A 24804-nucleotide genomic window follows, 5' to 3' on the forward strand; every position below is an offset into this window, starting at 1 on the left:
TACAAGTCATGCTGACTCATAAGGTGTATTCCCTGGCTCCTTTCAATGGGTTCATTGTACCGCTGATGACCCTTGATGGGCCATCCAGCAGGGTTAGTGCTGATGCCAATCTGTCTAGGATGTCAACCAGAAACATAGCACAAGTTTGGAAATATAGATATTTCATACATATCTATAACTCATACTATTAGGTGATACAAACATATAAACAAGATTATCACACTCGGCAAATTATAACGTTTTCACAGATACCTCACGTGGTATATCTGGAATGATTCATCACAATTTTATAATATTGGTATCAACAATATCATAAAGTGTCCCACATATTCCATACAGCGTCACAATGAGTATTACAAACAGAAGCACAAAGAATTAAAATTGACTGTCACAGTTAGACTGAAACAATTCCTGCTAGAACATATGGATTATAGTTGTGACCAGGAGGTTTTCGAACACCATACAAAGCTGTACTAATTTGTAAGCATAGACATCAGAATTCATATATTCTACATAGTTATGATATTGCTTACTATGTGCTACACCTTCTAGAAGTCTGCTGTCTGCAGTCGGCTGCCATTTTTGGCACTTAAACTACAGCCCTTGAGACCAGTGGAACAGAGCATGTTGGGCAGAAGCTAGAGGATGGGCACTACTGTTGCAGCCTGAGGCTCTATGACTGCTGCCATCACCAGCCCGAGTGTGGAAAGGGCAGTTGAGGGACCTAATCCTCCTCTGTACCTCTGGGCCATCTTTCACTGTGACCGAGGAGCAGCAGCTGTGCCATGTGGCCCCAGGAGTGGGGAGGAGCAGGGGAGGTATTGGGGTTGTTTTTTCTTGTCCCCATCAGACATGACCTGAGTTGGGGCCGGGGGACAGGTCTGTCTGAGCAATAATCCCCACTTCTGCATGGGAGATGAAGGGGTTCAGGAAGGGCTAGCTCCAAGAAACCCCCTGGTCAGAAGGAGCCCAGGAATATTGGGTACAGTAACTCCTTACTTAACGTTGTCCCGGTTAACATTGTTTCATTGTCACGTTGCTGATCTATTGGCGAACATACTCATTTAAAGTTGTGCAATGTTTGCTTATAACGTTATTTGGCAATGGGGGCTTGGAACCAGGGTGGGCCGGCAGCCCCCCTATCAGCTCCCCTCAACCCCCCCCCCCAGCACCTCCCGCCCACCAGCGGCCCCACAGGTCAGCAACTCCTCCCTCCCCGCGCCTCCTGCCCGCAGCAATCAGCTGATTCGTGGCGTTCAGGACGCTCTGGGAGAGAATGGGGGGAGTGAGGATGTGGTGCGCTTGGGTGGAGGAGGGGCAGGAAGAGGCGGGGTGGGGATGGAGCAGGGGCAGGAAGAGGTGGGGCAGGGGTGGGGCCTTGGGGGAAGGGGTGAAGTGGGGGGCAGGCCTGGGGCAGAGCCAGGGGTTGAGCACCCCCCGGCACTTTGGAAAGAACAGCAAGAGGAGCAACTGGACGATCCACCCTCTTTCACCCTCTGACTCCACCACCTCAACCAAGCTTCACAATCATCATTGCTGAGTACATTATTAAATTGTTTGTTTAAAATTGTTTAAAACTTATACTGTATATGTATATAATGTCTTTTGTCTGGCGGAAAAAAATTCCCCGGAACCTAACCCCCCTCCCTCCATTTACATTAATTCTTTAGGGAAACTGGATTTGCTTAACATCGTTTCGCTTAAAGTCACATTTTTCAAGAACATAACTACAACGTTAAGTGAGGAGTTACTGTATTTTGCTTTCAATAAGTAAAAATGCCTTTTCCTTTTTGGAAGGGGAAGGTGGTGGCGGTAGGGGACTTAGAAAAACTCCCAAAAGCTCTGTCAGAAGCAGAGGCTCTTGGTCCACTGCCCACATATGTGCGGTGGTAGAAAATTCCAGGAAGGCATAGTCCCTAGTCCCTACATGCAGCCACATTTATTGGTAGGGCCCTACCAAATTCATGGCCATGAAAAACATGTCACAGACCATGATATCTGGTCTCCCCTGTGAAATCTGGCTATTGTAGGAGAGCAGTGGCTGCTGGCCGGGCACCTATCCCAGGAGGCTGCACCGCCGCCAGCAGCAGTGCAGAAGTAAGGGTGACATGGTATGGTATTGCCACCCTTACTTCTGCACTACTGCTGGTGGCAGTGCTGCCTTCAGAACTGGGCGCCTGGCGAGCAGTCGCAGCTCTCTGGCCGCCCAGCTTTAAAGGCAGTGCCTCTGCCTGCAGCAGCGCAGAAGGATGGGATGATACGGTATTGCCGTCCTTACTTCTCTGCTACTGCTGGTGTCAGCACTGCCTTCAGAGCTGAGTTCTTGGCCAGCAACTGCCACCCTCCGGCCACCCAGCTCTGAAGGGAGTGCAGAAGTAAGGGCAGCAATACTGTGACCCTCCTATAATAGCCTTTCGATCCTCCCCCATGACCCTCTTTTGGGTTGGGACCCCTACAGTTACAATAGCATGAAATTTAAGATTTAAATATCTGAAACCATGAAATTCAAGATTTTTAAAATGCTATGACCGTGAAATTTACCAGGATGGACTGTGAATTTGGTAGGGCCCTAGTTATTGGTCTGCCTCCACACTTCAAAGCAGAGGAGAACACCCCTCCAGTTTGGACATGAAAAACACTGGTCGCAGCTTTGTCATTCTAGCTCCCTACAGCTTGTCGGTATGGCTTGATAGTTAAACAGGTGCTACAGTAAAAATACATTGTAATATGTGTGGTCCTATCAATCACGTGTCCACAGACCCCCGGCTTATCCTCGACACGCCCATGCTTGGCTGCGTCCTGAATCCCGCGCACCTCCCGCTACCCAGCACCGTTGACTGTGATAAGACCACAGATCAGCCTCGGCCCACGAAGCTGCGACATTTGCCGGGCTCAGCATTGGCAGGATCAGGTGTTACGCGGTGTATAAATGGTGCCAACCGAGCAGCTCGTGAGAGAGTCGATCACGAGTAACAAAGCCACGTTCAGGATTCACACTTCAGCCCAGTCGGGTACAACCTCCCCTCCCCCCTCGCCTGGGGCTGCAGCCCGAGGGCAGGACTCGGCTGTGCACCAGCGGGGCTTTGCCTGACTCCCAGCACCCGGCCTGACCACTGGGGGGCGCAGATGGGCGCTGGGGAGCCCGCAGCGCTAACCTGGCTCAGGCTCCACCCCTCGCCTAAGAACCAGGCTATTTGTGCCTGGGCCAGATAGGTCCCGCTCCAGCCCCGCCCCGGGCCCCAGCAGCCTCAGGGGCGCCCCCGTGGGAGTTCAGCATCCCCTGCCTAACGCTGCGGCCCGGGAGCGAGAGTAACAGGAAGAGGTGGCACTACTAGGCCCGGGAGCGTCTCCTAGCAACGCGGAAATGGCAGCCCCCGCAGCATTGCGCATGCGCACAAAATCCCGGTCCCATGTGTTGTCTTTGCTACCGTCACTTCTGGCTCTCTGGATCTGTATCCGGTCCGGGGTCACAGCCTCAGCTGTGCGGCTGCCGGAGGGACGCGGCGGGGGCGGGTGAGTGGGGCAGGGGCCTGGGGACAGACGCCAGAATCCCGCCTTCCGGCTCTGCCGGAGGAGACGGGGCCGGCCCCGAACCCGTGTGCAGTGGGGTTAATGCACCTTGTGGGGCGGGGGAGACGCTCCCTGCCCCGCGGGCACCCGGGGGTTTCCCTGCTGCTCTCCCAGGGGGCTGGGCCGACGTCAGCCCCTCTCACGGGAGTGGTGGTTTCGCTGTCTAGGCGCTTAGTTTTCACCACCCGATCAGAGTTTCTATCAGGTTGGGGCCTGGGGAAATAGCTTCAGATTCCTGTTATTGAGCTGTAACAGGGGCCAGGAAAGGGGGAGCCTTAGTGCAGCTTTGTCATATCACTACACTGATTTAAAGTGTAGTTTAGTGTTTGCTCTTTTAAAGGGAGCATATACCCAGATTTGTAATTTGCGTTGGTATTTTGTTAAGTGCGGACCCTTTCTGGTTCCTGTAAGTGGAAGCCGGCTGATGTGAAGCACCTGCCCTCTTTCTAAAATTAAATGTTGGTGACTATAATTTCTTGTAGGGTTAAGCTTCTCAGACGTACAGCAGCTGCCTATCAGCAATATGATTCATTTTATTTAGTTCTCCACAGTTTACTGTGGCACAAGATCAAGTGGCACACTCAAGGTTATTGAAGCCATTACAAATAAAGTCCCACATCTTGCCAGTTCTTGGACCTTTTTCACTAACCAGTGCAATATTTGTGTGTGAATAAACTTGAGGCAATAGGCAGATCAGTGTTTAAAGGGGACAAGACATTTACAATTTTATTTTATTTTGCCAGTAATAAAAATGTCAGCGCCATCAATGGAGGAAAGGAAGGCTTGCTGGGGAGCCAGGGATGAATACTGGACATGCTTAGATGAAAATATGGAAGATGCATCTAGGTGTCAGAAGCTTAGATGTTCTTTTGAATCTAGGTGTCCACAGCAATGGGTGAGTGCTAGTAGCTTTTCACCAGTCATAAGATGCAACCTGTTGTATCAAAAATGAATTTCTTCTGCACATAAATTAGTTTATATAAGCATTTAAGTAATGCTGCAATCTGCATTATTCATACCTTACAATAATTTTGTTTTTTATTTGACACTGCTTCCCTTTAATTTTTCCAGTTATGTAACTATCCAGAATATTTGCACATTAGCATAAACACATGTAAGCAATGCCCTACAAATAGTTAACTTCTGCTGCACAGTGAGCAAAGCATTACTATTGTAGATCCTCTTAAAGATTGGGTATTTGTTTCATGGAGTGGTACATTGAAAAAACAAAGTGTGTATTAAATCCAGAAGACTGCCTAGTCAGATAACTGGTGAAGTAGATTTCACCCTATCTAAGTTATGTTGAGATACCACTGGCAAGGTATTTGGGAAACGTCCTGTCAACTCCCAGAAACAGGGAAATTAATGGATAATATTTCATAAGTGAAAACCTTGACCTCAAGGGGAGAATGCTCATGTAATAGTGGCAGGGCTTGCAATTGCATGGTACTTGAGACCAATGTATTACTATGTGCTACATCCCATTTTTTCTGCTTCAACGACTGAGTTCACATTTTCTAAACCATTAACATACACAACTTTTCTGTATCAACTTGGTCAAGTATGTATGTTTAAATAATGATCAAAGACTGTTCTTTCCACAATCCTGTTAGATGATGTGTGAATAAGAACTTTTCATGTTGGAGTCCCATACTACACCAGTTTGCTTTGATGAACATAAAGTGATCTCTCTTTAAAACAGGTAAAATACTTTGACAAAAGAAGAGACTTTTTAAAATACAAAGAACAGCTTCAAGCAGGAGAATATCAGCCTCCTGGGACTACTGAAAAGTCATAGCTACGCATCAACTTATTGAAACACAATCAATTAAAGAATAATCTTATGGAAGAGAAGTACTGAAATATGACAAGAACTCTGAGTTAAAACTAACTGTACTGTAGCTCTAGAAATTCATGCTGCTTTCCTTGTTGCAATGTCTCGCTTTTATGCGAGAACAGTAATTAAACGAAAAAGACAGTGACTGTAAGTGTGTGTATCAAAGAAATATGGTATATAATTTTTCCTATACCTGAATTTTTTTTATCATGTAACTAGGATGAAAAGCAGTGTTTTCCAGAAATTAATGCACTGAATTATAAATTTATATTTTAGGGAGAATATTAAACTGTTTTCAAACTTGACAAGTTTTTCTATGCATGTGAACTAACTTTTCTAAAAAGCTCCTGCATCTTCCCTCCTTCTCTATGAGGATAATGTGTCAGTGTAAGCGAGCAGGTATACTCTATGCTAATTCTTTGAACATTTTGTGAATCAAATTAATTTCAGCTGTCTTACTGTATGGCAAGATTTTAGATAAAGATCAAGAGGTATAAATAACCACTGCATCTCATATGTAGCTGGTCTTCATTTATGTATTTTTATAAACATCTGCACAATTATAGTTGAGATTTGTAGGTGAACAGTTTCTCTAGTATGTCACCAACTTTTTTTTTTTTTTTTTTTAATTTGGAGATATACCTATCATAGAACTGGAAGGGACCTTGAAAGGTCATTGAGTCCAGTCCCCTGCTTTCACTAGCAGGACCAAGTACTGTCCCTGACAGTGTGTGTTCCCCCATCCCATCCCTAAATGGCCCCCTCAAGGATTGAGCTCACAACCCTGGGTTTAGCAGGCCAATGCTCAAACCACTGAGCTATCCCTCCCCCCTGTATTTGTGAAAAATACAATGCTACAGGTATGATTTCTTATATCCCCGTTTGTATAATTTGGTGGCAATGATATAACCAACTCCTGTATTATTCACAATGGATTTGCTTCAGTAAAGGTTTGTTTTACGTGAGATAGTCCTTAGGCAAAATAGCAGCTGCTTTAATAACGGCATTTTCCAAATTGTCAGTGAAAAAGGCTTAAGAAAATGTTGTGTATTAAGACAGGGCCCTACACCTGAACAATTCACCCTGATAAATTACCAAGCATAGAGTTTACTGGGATCAGCAAACATTGTTTAGGTGTTTAAAGCCTGTGTTTTAAAAATGTTCACTAACATAGATATGATTTATCCCATACTCCTAAACCACTTCCCCATTTCCTGATGTTAAAGACCCTAACTGGTCCTCTGCCAAAACTTCCAGCTTCACTTCTGCAGATTTTGAAGTGATAACATTTTTAGTACATTGAAAATTTAGGGGGAGAGTAAAAAACTGAATTTAATATGAAATTGACCATCACGAAGGAATAATATAATAGATATTTCATACTTAATGTCAGTTTTTAACTTCACCTAAGACAGCTGCAGAATTTCAGGTCTGCTGTACCCAGATGCTGCAGAAAACTTAAAGTACCTTACCACAGACTACACAAGGGTGTTAGTAGTGAGTATGGGTGATAAAATTAAAACCATTTGAGCCTCAGCTACAGCTGTTGTGACCAGAATGACTGCTATAGTAAAAACCCTAGATTTTGAAGTACACTGTATGAAACAGTTAAATGTCAGTGAGTTGTGTGTTCGAGGGGAGAAGAGTCCGTTAACTCTGGTTGCTTCCACTGCAATAAGAGATCCACACATATGTAAGCACTATACAAATAAGACTATTTATTACCAATAAAACAGTTGTATACAGTCAGATAATACACATTAAGGCATTTAAAAAACAATTTTTGTACTACATAATACCGTTGTATGACATGCAAAATTTAAAAACATCGTCATTCACCCTGAGTCTGTAATTATTCCATGTGTTTAAAAACATATTTTACAGCACCATAAAAAGCCATCCAGCTGCATTACAAATAAGGCACAAGACTCTTGCAGTTATTTCAGTTGTTTTTGCTTGATCAGTTGTTGCCTTGTATACTCCCAAATCAGCAGTGCTCCACTTACATGAACATTCAGTGATCGAATGATACCCTGCTGAGGAATTTCCACACAAACATCCAGATGCTGAATCAGGTTTGCTGGGATTCCCTCATGTTCATTTCTAATAAGGAGGAAATTAAAAAGATGTAAATCTTTTACCCAGAAAAGAAGAAATATCACTTCATGCTGTCTCCAATATGCACCTGTCTGGAGAAACCGAAGTGTCCCACAACAGAAAAAACAAGAAATGAGCTACAGTAGCAAACACCACTCACACCACTAGTTGCTGCCAGCTCCACCTATCATGGAATAAGTTTCTTATCCATGTAGCTGATGCTTACTTCTTCATACATATAACTGATGAGCACAAAAAAAGAAAACCTAAAAATTCCATAGCATTGTAATCGGAAACTTACAAAATACTAAAACTAGCGTCTTGCTTCAGAAGCAAATGTTACAGAAACACTGAAGACAATGGAAACTAGACAGTGTAGTAGTTTAGTCCACTATCTTTTTGCTTTAAGAAAAACTCAGATTGGTTCATTTTGGTTGTGACTTAACCAAAATATAATACGGTCTTATCCTAATAGAGGTTTTCCACATCTCAAACATGAGACTGATATACAAGAATCCTAGATTAATCTTTTTGCCACAGGAAAACAAGGAATTTGCATTTTTACAGAGAATCTTCAGTTTTTACATTTTGTGAAAATAGTTAATATGTTTTTATTTTACATTTACAGTTTACTGACAGTACCTGTATCACTTATTCAGTGCGCGCAACCTCCCCGCTCTTGTGGTTGATTTTTGAATGTGCTTTAAATTTACATAGCTAAACATACTCGAATAAACTGCTTCTGGCATATAGAGATCACTCAATGGCCTATGGGAGTTCGTGTTTTAATGCATCTCAAATTTCACTTCAGCCTCCAGATGTAATTAAAGTTATGAAAAGATGCCAAAAACTTTAAAAATCACCCCTAAAGATCGAGTCACTGAGTTTGGCAAGGACAAATTTCCCGTTGATGGTAAGATTTCTGTGTTTCCAGGATGGGCCAGCTAGGGGATAACCAATCACTAAATACTCGTGACTATCTTAAATATTCCCACACTGGTCCATAGGTATCCAGGTCTGCTATTTCTAGTGACAGCACCTCAGTAAGCACTGCTTACACAGACTGTACCCCCTTCTGAATGAGGTCACTGAAAATAACAGCACATAGCTATGCTGAAGATAAAATGGGTAAACTAAAGTGTGCAACATAATTGGAAAACAAAGGTGTGGAAAAGGAGGGTGAGTGAAAGAGAGGCTGTCACATTACAAAAGAGACTCAGGGCATTATTCTGTCATGTGAGAGACTTATTACTGGGTTTAACTTTAGCTCATTGGCAAGGCAACGTCTATGAAGCTCTACATTAACACTGTATTCAGCTCATGAGAGATGAGGGCACTCTCTTTGCTCTGCAGTGATTCCTGTGGCTGAGCAAATGAATTAGCATTATTGGGCTCTAAAGTCCCATCCAGAAGCCCTAGCCAAGGAATAATGCCATGGTGTGATGCTTTGAGGTGAGCCACAGTGACCAGAGTTATAAAGCCCCCTTTAAAGACAAAGATATTTGATCCATGGGGTTCTATATTTTAAATCTTTTATACCAAGTGGAAGAAAAATACTGTTATATACCGTCTCTTTTTTCCTTCCACCAACATTGCTTGATTTTCAAATCATTAAACTGCTGCTCACGAGGAAGGGTGGCTTGATGGACCACAGTATGGAAACTACAGATACAGGTTATTTGTAACTTACCCCAGCAATAACAAGGATTTCTCTGGAAAGCAGTATTCGGTCAAGTCAGAACTTTTAGCAGTTTGCTCCACACCTATGATAGTGTAGCCTTCAGTTTTCTTCTGCTGTAAATAATTAACAAGCTGAGATGGTTTCACCTGCATGTTAAGAATGGGGGGAAATGTATAAATATTTAAATATTTTGTATATAAAAATATATTACCGCAAAAAACTTTTACACATTTCTAAAGTTGAGATTAGAACATTCTACAGAAGAAAAAAAAATTAAAATTTTAAACTAATTTTAAGATTTTTTTTCAGACTGGTAATTGGTAATATACAGAAATACGCTAGGGCTCTGGGCTTCACAGATATTCGTATAACGCAGATCATAAGTTTTACTGAATCCATACATGATTATATCATATGGGAGTGTTACTGCAGATCAAGTGCAGGGCGTCAGGTTGCCCCAGCTTATGTTTACAATGCCTCATTATAAATACCCTTTTTAGGAGGAAGTCAGTAAAAGAATGGAACGGTCGCTAGATAATCCCCTGGTATAGCTGACCGAGAACCTGCTAGAAAAACAGCACCCACTGGGACTACACAAGTATCCACTCACAGCAACAAATGCTCAGGAGCTGAGGTGACAAGAGGCAGTGAGTCCCACAACTGCCTCATTTCTTATTGCCAACAGCCAAGTCCTTTTGAAGATGGACGTGTAGTGTGAATAGCAGGACAGCTCTACCAAAACAGGAATGCGATCTGGAAGTCTCTACTAAAGAAGAGTGTCCTGAAATTGCGTGGACCAAGTATCAGAGGGGTAGCCATGTTAGTCTGTATCCACAAAAACGAGGAGTCTGGTGGTACCTTAAAGACTAACAGATTTATTTGGGCATAAGCTTTTGTGGTGTTTTTTTTTTACTCACAAAAGCTTATGCCCAAATAAATCAGTTAGTCCTTAAGGTGCCACCGGACTCCTCGTTGTTTGTGTGGACCAAGTACCACATAGCTGTGCTGCAGATTTGGCTACTGGTACATTCTTCAAACAAAGGCAGCAGAAGCTGCCTGAGCAGTAGTGGAATGAGCTCTAATGTGGCTAGGTGGATCTAGTCTACCTTTAGTACGTCCTTATACAGGTGAACGCCCGTTTTGATAATCAATGGGAGGTTATTGCCTGACCCTTAATCCTATCAGCAAAGATCACAAACTGGCTAGGTGTGTTCCTGAAAGATGTTGTCTTGTTAAAGTAGTATGACAATGCCCTTACTACATCAAGCATATGAAGTTTAACTTCCCAGGGGATTGAGTGAGGCTTGGGAAGGAAACTTGGTGATGAATAAATTGCTTCATATGGAATTCCAAAACCACTTTGGGCAGGAACTTGGGATGAGGCCTCAGAGTAAGCCTGTCCTTATGAAACTGTGTATATAAGGGGAAGCCCCCCACGAAAGACTGAATCTTCCCTACTCAAGCTGATGTAATGACTACTAAAAAGGCAGTCTTCAGTGATACACGGTATACAAGGTTAAAAGTGGGGAGCGATCAACCTTGTTAATACTGTAGTGAGATCCCAAGGCGGTCTCCTGAATTGGGTGAAAAAGCATGAATAAAGTCCTTAAGGAATATAGCCAGTGTAGGGTGAGAAAATACAGTGTGGCCTGACATGCAGATTTTACTGCTAGATAGATCTTTATGGAGCTAACAGAAAGCCCCAGAATAGAGATGATATTGCTAGGTAGATCCATATGGGGCTGACAAAAAGCCCAGAATGTTTCTGATAGTAAATAGTTCTGTATTGTTGAAATGGGTGTCCAGTGAAATGAAATGGGTGCTCAGATGTCCAAACAGAAAACCACTACTTGGTTTTATAAGTCATTCTAGCTGAGGCTTTTCTGCTTTGGAGCAGCATGTTCTGACCCTCAGGAGAACACCTTATGGTGTACATCAGCCAGCCAGCATCCAGGCTGTCAAACATAAGGAGACTGGGTCTAGGGGTGGATCTAGCCTCCCAGGATGTTTTGTGAGACCATGTCAGACTCAGCAGGTAAGAGATCGGGGGCTGCATTGAATAGTTCATCAGATCCGAATACCAGAACTGCTTGGCCCATCATGATAATCAGTCCAGCATCTTGACTCATTTTCCTCAGGACCCTCGGTCTCACAGGAACCAGGGGCAAAGCATATAGCAGTCCCTGTGTACAGAGGGTAAGAAAAGCATCTGACGGGGGCCTGGATTGGAGCCTTCTCTGGAGCAGAACACTTGGGATTTCTCGTTCTGGTCTGTGGCAAATATGCTATTGATTGGTATCCCCCCTTGCAAAAGATGCTCTGCAACACCGGGTCCTTGACTGACCACACATGGTTGTCTGAGAACTGCTTGCTGAGGTGATCTACTAGTAAGTTCTGTCTGAATGTCTGCAAGGGCTAGTGATACGAACCAGTGACAAATATGCAGCAAGTCAACAGCCAAATGGCCTGACAGAGCAGAGATGACCTGGCCCCACCCTGTCTGTTGACATAAAGCATAGCTGTATCAGGCCTACAGACAGGTCTGTTGGTGCAAAATAGGCCACAGGTACCGAAAACAACAGTACTGACATGCCGGCTACCAAGAGTGCCAAAGAGGTGTGTCAGAGAAAAGGCAGTCAGTGGATTTAGCCAGTACAAGCAATTTTTTTCATGGCCAGTAATAAGGCGCCAAAGGGACCCATCTGAGAATACTGGCTGCCCATAGACTAGTCATAAGCTTTGCAGCCAAACATGTCAATTCTTGGGTCTCAGTCTAAAGGTCCTGGAGGGGGAGATCTACATGTGTAGGCTCATCTCTGGAGTGATGCTCCTTCCTAAACCTGCTTAAAGAAGTCAACACATGGACTGAAGTTGGCAACTGGGACCTCAGACATCTCAGCCCTGGAGCTCAAGGTGGAATCCTGGCTCGCGGGGACACCAGCCAGAAGGGACTGGAGGGAAGACTAGGCCTTAGCTACATCCTCCTCCATGCCCGAGGAAGGTGTCATAGAGCATTTCAGAAGTTGTAACTTTATTCGGGCATCTCTAGACTTCTAAATCCAACTGGAAAAAGAGTGTCCACCATTAAGGGACACAGAAGCAGCACAGGAGGGGCATGCCTTAACCCTAAGGAGTTAGCTTCCATCATAAAGAGCTTGACTCTAGCCCTGCCTACTGGTCACGCTAGTGTGTGCAAGCAGCTTGCACGCTCCCAGACAGGAGTCCCTTCCATGCAGAGGTCTCCATCTTGCACACACTAGCCCGACCAGGGACAGTTCGAGTTGCCAGGTGTCCGGTTTTTGACCGGCACACCTGGTCGAAAAGGGACCCTGGTGGCTCCAGTCAGCAGTGAAAAGTCCAGTTGGGGGTCTGGCAGGCTCGCTACATGGCTCTGCGCGGCTCCCTGGAAGTGGCAACATGTCCCTTGGCTCCTAGGCGAGGACACAGCCAGGGGGCTCCACGTGCTGCCCCCGCCCCGAGCACCAGCTCTGCAGCTCCCATTGGCCGGGAACCACAGCCAATGGGAGCTTCTGGGGCAATGCCTGCGGGCGGAGAAAGCACACAGAGCTGCCTGACTGTGCCTCTGCCTAGGAACATGTTGCTGCTTCCGGGGAGCCCCTCATGGTAAGTGTCGCCCAGAGCCTGCACCCCTCACCCACTCGTGCACCCCAACCCCCTGCCCTAGCCCTGAGCTCCCTCCCGCACCCAAACTCCCTTCCAGAGCCTGCACCCCTCACCCCCTCCTGAGCTCCCTCCTGCACCCAAACTCCCTCTCAGAGCCCGCACCCCAACTCTCTACCCCAGTCCTGATCTGCCTCCTGCACCCAAACTCCCTCCCAGAGCCTGCACTCCAGCCCAGAGCCCCCTCCCCCACCCTGGAGCCCACACTTCCAGCGGGAGCCCTCACCTCCTCTCGCACCCCAACCTCAGCCCAGAGCCATCTCCCACACTCTGAACCCCTCGGCTCCACCCCCCCAGCCTGAAGCCCCCTCCTGCACCCCCAACCCCTCATCCCTGGCCCACCCCAGAGCCCGCACCCCAATCCCCCGCCCAGAGCACCTTCCTCTACCCTGAACCCCTCATTTCTGGCTCCACCCCGGTTTTGTGCGATTAGGAAGTTGGCAACCCTAGGGACAGCTGCCAGTGAGCCTGGGGCCCGCCCAGTGGGCATGGCTGGGGACCATACAGCCACGCTGGAGAAGCTGTCTGGGTTGGGCGCTGGCTCCTGCGAATGGCAGCCCGACATCCTGCTGCTTTTACCCCTACGATTTCTGGTATAACACTGCAGCTCCACAGATATCCGCTATATCTGCAGATATAAACTTTGTATCCACGCAGGGCTCTACAGATGAGATTTAAGGGACAGAGACAGTCTGGGAATCTAAAATCAGGCAATTGCACAGAAAGTGCCTAAAATTAACTATTTATAATGTATTAACTATAACAAGTTAACAGGAGATTTTTCATTAAAACCAATAAAGGTCCTTTTGACACAGAGTGAAGGCCTTTTTGCTCACAACTAGTCACAGAAAGAAAGGAACTGAGGTGGCTGGGCACCACAAGACTACCAAACAAAATATAAAGCTTTAGATTTATTCCCTCATGAACTTGTCTATATACGAAAAAATCCTTTTTGCATATAACAAAATGGGAAATTATTAGTATTTACCCTAGAATCCTTTTCTGGAACTCTGGGGATTAGCTGATGTGTATATGGGCTTTCTTTCTACTGCGTATGCTTGTGTGGTATCTCTGACTGGGACCTTGGAATACAATATTTCTTTTTTTCCCTTCTTTCTCTCTTTATAATCTCAACTTGTCAGATACATATCAGAAACCAAGTCTCACAAGCAGTGTAAAATGTATCATTACTATAGTGTTCTGTATAGGCTGGGTGTAGAAAATGTTGTTTAAATGCAGGTCTGTTATGTAATTGAAGCAGAGTACTGTATGGCTTTGTAATTTATTCTGAAAACAAAACTATTTTAAAGGATTGACAATATTGTGAAAATACAGAGAATTTTACTCTTACGTCAGAAATAAAGTTTTCCAGAGATTAATTGTAAGTAGACTCAGAGTACTATGAAAATATACAAAGCTGATTCTGAAAATGGATATATCTATTAGGGCTGTCAAGCGATTAAAAAAATTAATCACGATTAATTGCACTGTTAAACAATAATAGAATACCATTTATTTAAATATTTTGGATGTTTTCTACATTTTCAAATATATTGATTTCAATTACAACACAGAATACAAAGTGTACCGTGCTCACTTTAGATTTATTTTTGATTTCAAGTATTTGCACTTTAAAAAAAACACACCAAAATATAGTATTTTTCAGTTCACCTAATACAAGTAGTGTAGTGCAATCTCTTTATCATGAAAGTTGAACTTACAAATGTAGAATTATGTACAAAAAAACCTGCATTCAAAAAATAAAACCAAGTAAAATGTAGAGTCTGCAAATCCCCTCGGTCCTACTTCTTATTCAGCCAATCGCTCAGACAGACAAGTTTGTTTACATTTACAGGAGATAATGCTGCCCACTTCTTGTTTACAATGTCACAAGTGAGAACAGGTGTTCTCGTGGCACTGTTGTAGCCGGCGTTGCAAGTTATTTACGTGCCAGATGCACTAAAGATTCATATGTCCCTTCATGCTTCAACCACCATTCCAGGGACATGTGTCCATGCTGATGACGAGTTCTGCTTGATAACAATCCAAAGCAGTGCAGACTGACACATGTTCATTTTCATCATCTGAGTGAGATGCCACCAGCAGAAGATTGATTTTCTTTTTTGGTGGTTCGGGTTCTGTAGTTTCTGCATCAGAGTGTTGCTCTTTTAAGACTTCTGAAAGCATGCTCCACACCCCGTCCTGATCAGATTTTGGAAGGCACTTCGGATTCTTAAACCTTGGGTCGAATGCTGTATCTTTAGAAATCTCACATTGGGTACCTTCTTTGCATTTTGTCAAATCTGCAGTGAAAGTGTTCTTAAAATGAACATGTGCTGGGTCATCATCCGAGCCTGCTATAACATGAAATTCTGTACATGACAGAATGCGGGTAAAACAGAGCAGGGGACATACAATTCTCCCCCAAGGAGTTCAGTCACAAATTTAATTAACACATTATTTTTTTAAACGAGCATCATCAGCATGGAAGGATGTTCTCTGGAATGGTGGCCAAAACATGAAGGGGCATATGAATGTTTAGCATATCTGGCATGTAAATACCTTGCAATGCCAGCTACAAAAGTGCCATCCAAACGCCTGTTCTCACTTTCTGGTGACATTGTAAATAAGAAGCGGGCAGCATTATCTCCTGTAAATGTAAACAAACTTGTTTGTCTTAGCGATTGGCTGAACAAGAAGTAGGACTGAGTGGACTTGTAGGCTCTGAAGTTTTACAATGTTTTGTTTGAGTGCAGTTATGTAACAAACAAAATCTACATTTGTAAGGTGCACTTTCACGACAAAGAGATTACACTACAGTACTTGTATGAGGTGAACTGAAAAATACTATTTCTTTTGTTTATCATTTTTACAATGTAAATATTTGAAATAAAAAATATACACTTTGATTTCAATTACAACACAGAATACAATATATATGAAAATGTAGAAAAACATGCAAAATATTTAATACATTTCAATTGATATTCTATTGTTTAACAATGCTTTCAAACTGCGATTAATTTTTTTAAATTGTGATTAATTTTTTGAGTTCATCGTGTGAGTTAACTGTGATTAATTGACAGCCCTAATATCTATATAAAAGACTACAACCAGAGGCTTGCATATAGTGCTAAGTGTTAGACCTACAGTCTGAAGCAAGATGCCCTGATTTTGATAAACTATAGAAAAGGCTCTGAAATCTACTTTGTAAATTAGTTTCAGGCAAACTGTGTGATTAATTATTCTCATCATCAAATAAATGGGCTAAAAAAGATGAGAATAATAACATTTAAATGAATCATTTAAGTTTTACAAAAGAATTTTAAATTTCAACGTACAACCATCAGCTGTAAAATACTAGAGTCAGCGTATGTTATAAAACAAGAGGCAACTAATACAATCAGTTTCATTAACACAAAAAACAATCAACAAACCAACCTTTTAAAAACTGCTACAAGGGTTTTCAAAAGCAGCAAGCTAATGCAAAAATACCTTGATACTAGCATAAAAAAGAGAAGTAGGTACTTATGCCAAATGGGTAAAGCAGTTAATTTTCAGGAGAGGGAAAAAAGTGAGACCCTTGACTTAGAGGGCATCAGTTTGAATGAATTTATATGTACAGTGCTCCTTTTAAGTAAGCAGCTAAAATACTTTTTCCACCCACCTCGACAAGAGGAAGCCACTGTTCCGCGGAAACACTGAGATGTTGAAATTGCTTATCATTTATATAATGAAGACTGCCAACAACTAAAGCAGATGCCCCAAATATTTCACTTGTACGACACAAACCTACAAATAAGCACAAGATTTAAAATATAAAGAATACTTTAAACAACAAAACTAAGGTATTAAAGCACATGAAAAAGAGAAGACAATATGAAAACAAATAATCTCCAGCAATATAAACATTTATTTCTCTAGCCCTCTAGTTTTAGTCAACAGGGTTATTTCCGAGTGCTTTTCATGTATGTTCCAAATCATGACTCTCACAATGTCAGCAGAAAAAGGAAAATGCCTTCTATAACCTATCAGTAGGTTAGAAATAAATAACTAAAAAACAAACCAATCCCACCTTTACCACCATGTCCTATAAAGTATTCTGCAATATTTACTTCCAATGATGTTACAGTGCAGTGGGTCGGCATATATGTATGAGTTTTGGGTTATATACACACAAATGACACAAAGAGAAATCTCTGACCAGCAGAGTTAAGAACAGTAAGGAGTTTTGTAACTATACTAGGAATAAACAGAATCCTCTCAATGGTATTGGTTCATTACTAGATGGAAATGGTAGAATTATTAATAATAATTGCAGAAAAGGCAGGTCTATGAGTGCTCTGGGTTCCAGTATGGGTCTCCAACCCTCTTTTTTCTTCAGTAACTGGAAGTAATGAGAGTAGAAGCCTCTGCCTCTTAGAACTGTGGGCACTGGCTCTCTGGCTCCTATGCTAAGGTTTATCTCTTGACATAGCAGGCTCTTGTGAGAAGGGTTCTGAAGAAGGACAGGGAAGGGTGTTTGGTAGGGGGAAGGGAGGTGAAATGGATGGAGTATCCATCACGGTTGATCTCCAGCATCCATTTGTCGGCGATTATCCATTCCCAGGTGCTGCAGAATGGGGTGAGATGGTCTCTGAAGGAATGGGTGGGGTTTTCCAGCATGAGATAACAATAAGGAGAATGTTCTACGGGCACTTCGACCAATCGTTAAAATTGTTGCTTTGAGGTGGAGGGTTGAGAGGAAGTGGGCTGTGATCCTGACATCTTCGATCTGGGTAACCTGGGCTTCTTCATCTGGAGTTCATATGATCTCTGTGCTGAATATTGAGATGAATATTGTGATGAGTGGGGCTTGATTTGTGGCGGAGGACTATATTTTCTTTTGTACCCAGGTGTATAAATCCTGAGGGATGAAGAGTGGTCCTGGAATCTTTTAAATTGTGAAGGGAGGCGTTGGTCTCCTCGGCTAATAACTTTGTCCCTTTAAAAGGAAGGTCCTCCACAGTCCATTGGACCTCCTTTGGGAAGCCAGACAGATGAAGCCATGAGACCCATCTCATCACAATGGCAGTAGAGATTGAACATGCCATTGTGTCAGATGCATCAAGTGCAGACTGGAGAGATGTCTTAGCCACCAGTTGGCCTTCGTTGACTATGACTTTAAATTGCTCCTTATGAGAATTGTGGAGCTGCTCAATAAAAGAACTGAGTTTTGCATAGTTCTGATAGTCATATTTTGCCAGTAAGACTTGATAGTTTGCAACACGGAACTGGAGGATGGCCGAGGAGTATGCTTTCCTGCCAAAAAGGTCCAGATGCTTTCAGTCCTGGTCATAAGGGGTGGATTTAAACTGGTGTTGGCAGCCCTTAGAATTAACAGCATCCACAATGATCAAATTGGGAGGTGGATGGGAGAAGAGAAACTCTGTCTCTTTTGCTGGCACGTAATATTTCTTGTCAGCGGGCTTGCATGTTGGTGGAACAGACGTGGGGGCCTGCCATATGACCTTGGCGGGGTCCAGTAGTGCCTCATTGATAGGGAGGGCCACTCCAGAGGAGGTGGAGGAATGTAAAATGTCCACCAGCTTGTAGTGCTACTCGCTCACCTCTTGCAAAGGTATTTGCAATGTTTCTGCCATCCTCTGTGCCAAGTCCTGGAACAGTTTAAAATCATCTGCCATAGATGGTTTGGCGGTGATGATGAGAAGTGTGCTTGAGGAGTAACTTTCTCCTCAACTTCAGCCTTCAGTTCCTCCCTTGCCTGTTCAGGAGTTTCAGAAGCCCTCCAGGCTGCAGCTCAATGGTGTTTCCTCGGTTGCTGGTAGGTCACACTAGAGCAGTGGTTCTCAAACTTTTGTACTGGTGACCCCTTTCACATAGCAAGCCACTGAGTGCGACTTATAAACTAAAAACACTTTTTTATACATTTAACAACATTATAAATGCTGGAGGCAAAGCGGGGTTTAGGGTAGAGGCTGACAGCTCACGACCCCCCATGTAATAACCTTGCGACCCTCTGAGGGGTCCCGACCCCCAGCTTGAGAGCCACTGCACTAGAGGTAAGGGACACCTGTTGTCTTTGAACCTGCTAAGGATCACAGTATGGCCACTGTGATGAGAAGACGCTGGTGGTTGGTGCACAGCTGACCAAACCAGGAAGGCTGTGGACCAGGGGGATGATATGCCTGAGGTCCATAGTGAAACTGGGTCCCATATGCCAGGTGAGAAGAGTGGTGGGAAACCACATCCTCTTGCTCACTTTCTGACTGCAACAATGAAAAGGGTGATGCATGGTAAGTCAAGGGTGGTCAAGGGCAAGTCAAGGGCTCTCGGTGAACTCGGTACTGGGTCCCCGGTAATGAGCAGAGGCGAGTCCGGTGCATCAGACACCAAAAGATCCGTCGCGCACTGTAAGTCTGGCGGTGCAGAGGGCATCGGTCCCCGCAGTGGTTGTCGGTGCCAAGAGGCTTGTATAGATGGGGTCAGAGATGTGGACCTGATAGCAAGGTCTGTTGGTGCCAGGCGTACCACAGGCGGTACTGATGTTGATGTCCGTACTGACGGAGCCTTCCCCAGGTCGGATCTTCTATATTTTTCATGCCCCTGTGGTACCAGTGCTTTCTTGCCTGGGACCACTGGGTCACTGGATGGAGCAACCCGACTTGCTCCATCAGTACAATACTGTGCATGCCCTGGGTACCAGATTGACACAACTTTGGTGCCGTTGGTACTGGATCTGGGCATCAGTTGCTGATACAAACCACACTTCTGTGGAATGTAGTTCTCTCCCAGGCAATGAACACACTGCGAGTGTCCATCAGTCACCAGGATAGACTCCTTGCAACTGAGGCACTTTTTGAAGCCTGGGATGCAGGGCATACCTTTGTCTAGGGGGGGTCGTCTCCCCACCCGCCTCCACAGCCCCCCCGACAAGGGGTTGGCAGAAGACAAAGTCCTTTTTTTCCTTTCCTTTTTTTTTTTTTTTTTTTTTTTTTTAAAGGCAACGGCCAAAATAAAATCTAAACGAAGTAAAGAAAGAAAAAGGGCTTCAATGGAAGCTAAAAATTAGCAATTCTAAAAGAGTTAATGATCTGCGGATGGACAGCTATAGCTCTGTCGTTAGCCAGAGGCGGTTGAGAAGGAACTGAGGAGGGTTCCCCCGCATATGATTTTTAAAAAAATTTAAATCAGTTTTTTTTTTAATTTAAATTATTTTTCAAAAGAGATATTTATTTAAACAAATTACATTTGAAATTATGACAACCTATGTAAAGGCCAAAATTTAGTATAATCTACTAAAATCATCTAAATTAAATACAAAAAATAATATTCAAGTACTCCGTGTTTGCTGTCAAAATTTTAAAGAAAGTCAAACTCCTGAACTGGTGGGTAGACTAAGGCTAAGCACCTGGAACTAGAGTTTGTCGAAGTGCTAAATCAGTTTTCGATAGCAGTAGTTCCTTTTGCAGATGCAGAGTGAATATTTTCTTCATTTCAATTTATTCAACTAGTTCAGTTCAATGACTAGTTCATTCAAAGTTGAGAAATGGCCTGAGAATTGAAAAAGCAGGAAAGCTTATTTTCCTCTTCCAATCTATGAATAAAAAACTAGATGTGAAAGGATGTGATTACGAGTTCTAAACTCCTGAACGACATGAAGGCCAGAAACCATCAGTTCAATTCACTAATTGCAGATAATATTTACTTTGTTTAATAAATCAGTTGGTTTTAAAGGCAAAACATGTTTTGCTAAACATACTTTTATTTCTTATGTATCCAGCACATTTAGGATAGTTTTATTTAACTAATAAAAACAATTTGAAAACACTGTTTTAATTTTTTTAAATTTAATTCCAATTTCCAATCCAAATTCAGTTTAACACAAATCACAAGTAAAAAATTAATCTAAACAATAAGAAATGTGTCATTTTTTTCACCATTCTAACAACAACAAAAAGTAAAGATTAAGAATCTGAATAAATATATGTTGAGCTATATAACTGCTTAAATAATGTCTATCTAGTGTATTTTCCTGGTTAGCAAAACAAACAAACAAAAACAACAACAAAAAAGAGGTACTAAATTATACCAACCAATAAGAACCAACCTTTCTTTAGGAAGATAAATAAAAAGTACAAATGCAAATAAGCTTTAAATTGATTATTTAAATCAATATTTCCTGATTACTGATTTAAATCATGAATAAAATCAGCTATTTAAATCACAAAAAGTCAATACACCCTGCTCAAATAAAGTATTAAAAATATGCATTGAACCTTACCTCCTAAATTGGTGGGTTTATCAATAAGTGAGGCCACTACAATCAACCTACTGTTGGATTTACCAAGTTTAGCTGCCCGGTCCTGAAATACCAGTTCCAGGTCTAAATCAGGACTACTGTTTTTCCAAGGGATGATCTTTTTCTGAACATCTGTCCATTCTGTTTGGTTATCCGTTTCAACTAAATCTGAACCTAAGAAAAAGTGTTAGGTTTAATTATTTAGATGTGGAAAATACTGACATGATAATGAAACTGTTTGGGACCCCCTGTTTACTAGGACACCGAAGTTATACCTTTCTGAAACTATAAGGGTCACATACTATCATCAATCTCTATACATTATGCTAATAGCACAGCATAACTATATGCTCTACTGCAGGTTTTTTAACAATTATGTTTAGCAGAGCAAGTACTGACCAAATATATTGCTACTACCAAACCCAAATAATTAATCTTAGATCAAAACATATATGAATTTATATTTTACCCATATCTTGCTGAGACCAGTCACTTGGTTTTAGATTAAGAAGTTCAGTTCGAGAATGCAACCAATGAAATGCTGCAGGCAAAGAAATGTCAGTATATCTGGTAAATTTACAGAGTGGGATCCATTCATCTTCAACAAGTTCTGAAAGGCGTGGAAGGGTGTAAAATATTGTCTGCAATGTAACACAGAACTTTTAGGATAATCTCAGAAAAAAATAAACTTCAAAGAGATACTAAACTAACTTCAGCATTATTTTATATTACAAATATTTTATCTATCATAAGCTATAACTTACTGATCAATACATCTCTGAATACTCATCACCTGGTGAAATACAGTAACATATATTTAACATTATGGACATTTTCCAGTTTTAAAGATAAAACCCATAAAATCCTACCAAAGCAACAATGTAAGAAAAGGTCTTTACAAATATTATGCTGGAAAATGCCTCAAATGTACAACTTTTCTAATGCTAAAAATTGTTTGTTTAAGGGGCTAGCAGCAAAGGAACTCAGACACACACTGGAAGCTTATACCTCAGAACACAGAGTTTTGAAGGGCAATAATTTTTTAATCCCTATATTTCAACAAAATTAAAAAAAAAACCCAATAAAAGATGTTAACTCCTAAAAATAAGCCATAACTAACCTAAATACAAAACATGGGGGTGGAAAGGGGAGGGGAAATCAGGAAAAAATAGAAAACCACAAATTGGAAATCCAGACCTCCTTTCAATTTCAATGGTTAGTTTTATTTAATCAGTGGAATGTTATGCCACCCTCATATGTTGGTACAGTCACTAAACTTCACAATAGTTTGGAACTAAAAAATGTGTAAGTCTGAAAAGAAAAACAATCCTTTTGTGATGTTTCACTCATTCTTTATGAAAATATGCTTATGATATGAATATGACATAACTGAAATGTACTTTATACAAGATGGCGCTTGTAAGATATCATTGGAAAGGTTATAATTTATTGAATGTGATTATCCAATTTGTATGCCTGTATCATTTCTGTATCTGAAGTTAGAAATATTGACTATGTATCTGTATTTCAACTATGCTACTTTGGGTGGCACCCACTGCTAACACTTCAGGTACAACAATGGAAATGCCAGACAGGGCTGATGACCCATCAGCCAGGACAATGGACTGTGAAAAGGCTTGGCCTTCCTGCAGACGCTCCATACTGCCAGTGACTCATGGACGCTGTGATACTACAGAGTCAGGTGGTCTTGTCACCTGATACTAAACATTGCCTGGGACTTCTTGTAACTTTCCACTGGAAGGGAAGGGGGGTCAAGTTTGGGAAACAAAGGATTCCTGCCTTATGTAAATCCTATTTAAGGGTGAGGAGGAAGGCAAGCGGACACCTCCACTCCATGGCCTGTCTGCCCAAGAAGAAAGACTGCGAAAACCACCTGAAGGGGGTGTGTGGGGGGGAATGAGTCCAGATTGAGACGGGTCCAGTCTGAAAAGGAATATAACTGGAATTCTGAATCACAGAAACTTTGCAGCCTGCCTAAAATAACATTTAGGGTGAGAATTTACATTTTGTGACCTGTTTCTTAAGTATATTGAGCTTAGCTTGCATATTTTGCTTTATTTGGTCAGTAATCTGCTTTGTTCTGTCTGTTATCTCATATATTCACTTAAAATTCACCTTTTGTAGTTAATAAAGTTACTTCTTGTTTATAGTATAACCCAGTTTATGTAATTTCTAACGGGGGCGGGGGGGCAAGAAGTTGTGCATAACTCCCTCCACATTGAGGGAGGGGGCGAATTTCATAAAACCTTTGGGTTTGTACCCCTTAAAGGGAGTGGGCACCAGGGTGTTGGGGTGAGCACCTAAGGCTGAATCTTTCCAGAGTGGACTTCTGCCTCTCTGTGCAGCTGGGTGTGGCGCTTCCTGTGTGCTTGACTGGAAAAGGCTTGTGAGCCTAGCCCAGCAAAGCCAGATAAAGGGGATCCAGGCTGGCAGAACAGGCTGACTCAGTGGCACCCCAAAGGGCCCAAACCCGTCACACCTTTCTTTTGAGAAATTTGGGGAAATTTAGTCTACAGGAAAACTAAGGTGGTGATCTTAGGTGAATCTCCCTGAAAGAAATGAGCAGATACAATCTGGACTCTAAAGAAGCAAGAAATGTAATTCATTCAATGACTTCCTGTTACTGTTTTAGAGCAACAGATTAAATCACTCTAGCTAGGATTGCATAGAAATGTATTGGGCCATAACAAAAAAATATTAAGATGTTTAGAAAACTGATTGATCACCAATAGCATGGATGGATTGACTATGTAAACTATTATTTTATTAACTGAGATGCTCAAGAATAGAAGACGCTCCAAATTCATACTCTTATGTAATACATCTGAAAACAGGTAGTTTTCCCTCAATCAACAGCAAGCAAATTTCAAATTTCTGAGAGGATGTTCTGTTTTTGTCAAGATAGCTGTGCATTTTTCCTCATTCTTGCCTCTTTTCTGCTTTAGACACCCTACTCCTGTTTTTCATCTTCACCTTTATTTTGCCTTATTTTCTCTTCCCCTTTTGTTAATCACTCAGCTTTGAGTTATTCTGAGCCACAGTGATGAAGCTGAGCTGAAGGAGGAACTGATGAGTCTGACTTAAATGCATCTTTGTCTTTAACTGACAGAAAGTGAGTATTTTAGCTAAGCCACTTCAAAAAGCAGTTTAACAGCACATCATAGAACAAGTGCAAGAGTGAGCGGAATAAAATTCTGAAGGTGGGTCATATAAAAAAAAACCGTTGTGGTGGTCCATATGTGTCTTATTGGCTGCAGCTGAGCTACTGCAAACAATTGATCGAGCAACAAATACAAATATGACTAGAAAGGAGTTCACTTGTCTGCTTCCTCCAGATTAACCAACAACAATTATAATACACTCCTACATTCTTGGGTTTTCTATGTCATTGATTTAGTTTTCTAGCCATGATCGCAATAAAAAAATAATTTAAAAAATCATTTGAGTCCAGATATATTTGTTTTAGTCTAAGATGCACTAAAACATTATGAAGTTATTTTTCATGAAATCCAAAAATCAGTTACAACTGATCATTACTCATCATGCAGTAGAACAATGTCCAAATTACAAATACAGCAGCAAAGCAGTGAAAAATCATTGACTATTATATACAGT

At 42.2% G+C, this 24804-nt stretch overlaps 2 protein-coding genes across 3 annotated transcripts in view; one reads left to right on the forward strand and one right to left on the reverse strand.

The window, feature by feature from the left end:
• Positions 1-3364: 3364 nt before the first annotated feature.
• Positions 3365-5923, forward strand: LOC135876169 (cytochrome c oxidase assembly factor 6 homolog). Of its 2 annotated transcripts, none has more exons than XM_065401375.1 (3): positions 3365-3503; positions 4314-4465; positions 5273-5923. In XM_065401375.1, exons 1-3 carry the CDS (start codon positions 3365-3367, stop codon positions 5366-5368), a joined length of 387 nt encoding a protein of 128 aa, XP_065257447.1. In that variant the 3' UTR covers positions 5369-5923. The 2 variants fall into 2 exon arrangements, with proteins under 2 accessions (XP_065257447.1, XP_065257445.1); XM_065401373.1 differs by having other exon boundaries at positions 3453-3513.
• Positions 5924-6040: 117 nt separating this feature from the next.
• TARBP1 (TAR (HIV-1) RNA binding protein 1) overlaps positions 6041-24804 on the reverse strand; it is a 102117-nt gene continuing 83353 nt past the window's right edge. Inside the window, exons 26-30 of the mRNA XM_065401541.1 lie at positions 21638-21809; positions 21151-21342; positions 16534-16658; positions 9195-9331; positions 6041-7510 (exon numbers count right to left, since the gene is read on the reverse strand). Of these exons, the coding sequence (XP_065257613.1) occupies positions 7345-7510; positions 9195-9331; positions 16534-16658; positions 21151-21342; positions 21638-21809 (792 nt within the window). The 3' untranslated portion in view covers positions 6041-7344. The remainder of the gene's footprint in view (positions 7511-9194; positions 9332-16533; positions 16659-21150; positions 21343-21637; positions 21810-24804) is intronic.

Source organism: Emys orbicularis, chromosome 3 (genome assembly GCF_028017835.1).
Source record: "Emys orbicularis isolate rEmyOrb1 chromosome 3, rEmyOrb1.hap1, whole genome shotgun sequence".
NCBI lineage: Eukaryota > Metazoa > Chordata > Testudines > Emydidae > Emys > Emys orbicularis.